Source organism: Caenorhabditis briggsae, assembly GCF_000004555.2.
Source record: "Caenorhabditis briggsae complete genome, chrV, whole genome shotgun sequence".
Taxonomy (NCBI): domain Eukaryota; kingdom Metazoa; phylum Nematoda; class Chromadorea; order Rhabditida; family Rhabditidae; genus Caenorhabditis; species Caenorhabditis briggsae.
The window spans coordinates 13,576,004-13,578,114 of record NC_013488.2 but is presented as its reverse complement, the minus strand read 5'-3'; the positions used below and the strand labels follow the sequence as shown (position 1 = coordinate 13,578,114).

At 40.0% G+C, this 2,111-nt stretch overlaps 1 protein-coding gene across 1 annotated transcript; it reads left to right on the top strand.

The window, feature by feature from the left end:
• Positions 1 to 488: 488 nt before the first annotated feature.
• Positions 489 to 1,904, top strand: CBG19311 (the record flags this gene model as incomplete). The annotated part of the gene is made up of 3 exons (XM_002637531.1): positions 489 to 1,123; positions 1,208 to 1,466; positions 1,707 to 1,904. 3 exons carry the CDS (start codon positions 489 to 491, stop codon positions 1,902 to 1,904), a joined length of 1,092 nt encoding a protein of 363 aa, XP_002637577.1.
• Between the last annotated feature and the right edge of the window lie 207 nt (positions 1,905 to 2,111).

Genomic DNA, 2,111 nt, shown 5'->3' with positions numbered 1-2,111 from the left:
TCTCGATGACATCATCATCATCACGTGACTCATTACTGCCAAGGGAGAGAGATTCGCACTGTAGGCACCATAAGCGTGCAATGTTTGTACAATTTCCCCTTGTCCGATACACATCAACACAGATTTAGATACAATTGTTATTAACAGAGAGACACACCGAAGAACTTCTTGCTCAAATAGTCATTCTGTTTAAAAGAAGAGAAGAGACAGTTACCAGTGATGCGTGTGACTATTATCATATCTTCTTATTCCACTCCGATGATTCAAAATGATTCTAAATCTATCAGCCATCATCTACTGAAAGTGAAAGTGAAAGTCGGCTGATTTTCAAAACGACAGATTGTAATCCTTTAGTGGAGTGTATGTGTGTCCACCACATACCTTCGGCTCTTATCTTTTTTCTTCGTTTTTGCTCTCCGAATATACTTCTGCTACTTTTTTCTACTTTCTACTTTCATTTTATTATCATTATCTCTATTCATTTCCAGATGACTCCATCTATCAAAAGAGTTCTTCAAACACAAGCGGAGAAGTTCTATGCCGCTCCGACACCATTCAGAAAACGAATTCATTCTCACTTCAGTCGATCACATCGTGCTCCCAAAGTATCACCATTCGTAACTTGTCCAGACAATGGGTACGCATACAAAGGAAGTCCTCATGAACCACATAAGATGTTCCCCTATCAGTTTCGCCCCGTCGAACATCGATTTCATGAGAAACTTGCTATGCAAAAGGACATGATCAGAAGAGCGAAGATTCAACATGATCGGGACCAAATCAACGAAATGCTTCCTATTGATGTTCTCATTCGAGCACTTCAAGAACAAGCTGATAAGATGCAAAAGCCGCCAGATCCGATCCCAATTCGATTGAAGGTGTCACCACAGATGCGTCGTTTGAAAATCAAGAAAACTTCAAAGAAGCATCGCCATGAGAAACTGCGAAAACCAGAGCGTGGACAATTCATTGCTCCCGTCTACAAGCCAGTTGTTATTGCCGATGCTGATCCTAAATTGGTTGCTTTCTGGATGATCGCGTGTCTTCTTGATCTTCCAGCTCCACTTGCGATTCATACAACACCAGCCGACATCATCGAACACCGTCGCGCTCGTCTTTATCAGTAAGTTTCCACCACCACCACATGCAAATGTTTTTATCAGAACCTCTCCTTATCAATAACAGTGTTTATGGTTTATTTTTTCAGAGAGGAGGGCGCTAAATGGGTTCGACTATTCTGTCCAGGTGCAAACGAAACTGACCCAAATATTCCAAAAGTGTTCAGAATGTTTGACAACACGGACGAAGGAATTCCAGAGGAGTTTTTCGGAAGGAGAGAAGAAAATCAATCTGCACTCAAAACTTATCAGTTTCGGGTAATTGCCAAGCGGTTTCTGATCAGTCAAGAGATCGACTTTGAGGAGAGATTCTACCTTGGAGAGATCATTGGAATGTCTGAAGACGAGGTGAGAACATGTTTTGTGTATTGAAAAGACTTTCGTACTTTCTTTTTTATCCTGCTACGAATATATCAATTGCGCCCAAAAAAGATAGTTATCAAAACCAAGGCTGTCAAAAAATGAAGGCCGTTTTGATCAGAGTACTGTTGTAATCGGTAGGTTATGAAGGTCAAAAGATACATTTGAGCTTTTGTTTGCTAATTGGTCCCCAGATTTTAAAACTTCAATCACACTTTTTAATTTCAGGTAAAAGTCGCATTCCTCAAGCTCAATCTTGAGCAAGCAATCAGTGGAAAATCAGAGGCAGATCTCCGAAATCTCGTCTTCACAACCTACAAAGATTCATTCTCTCCTGAACAACTTCAAGGAGAGGATCTTGCTGTGATGGAGAAAAATTACGAGGATTTAGTGGTTCCATTGCTCGATGATTTGTTTTCGGATTAACTTTATCTTTCATGCATATATTAATTATTTCTGGTAGAATAACGTTTTTGTCATATCTCCGGTTAGCTTGTAGATTTCTCTCTCGGTTCTTTCAACCCCCATTTCCCATCGTGATGCATCATTTCACTCCAAATAATAACTATTTTCAAACGTGTCACTCTCTCATAAATCGTCATCTCATCCTGAGATCTTTCTCTGTTGTTCCAT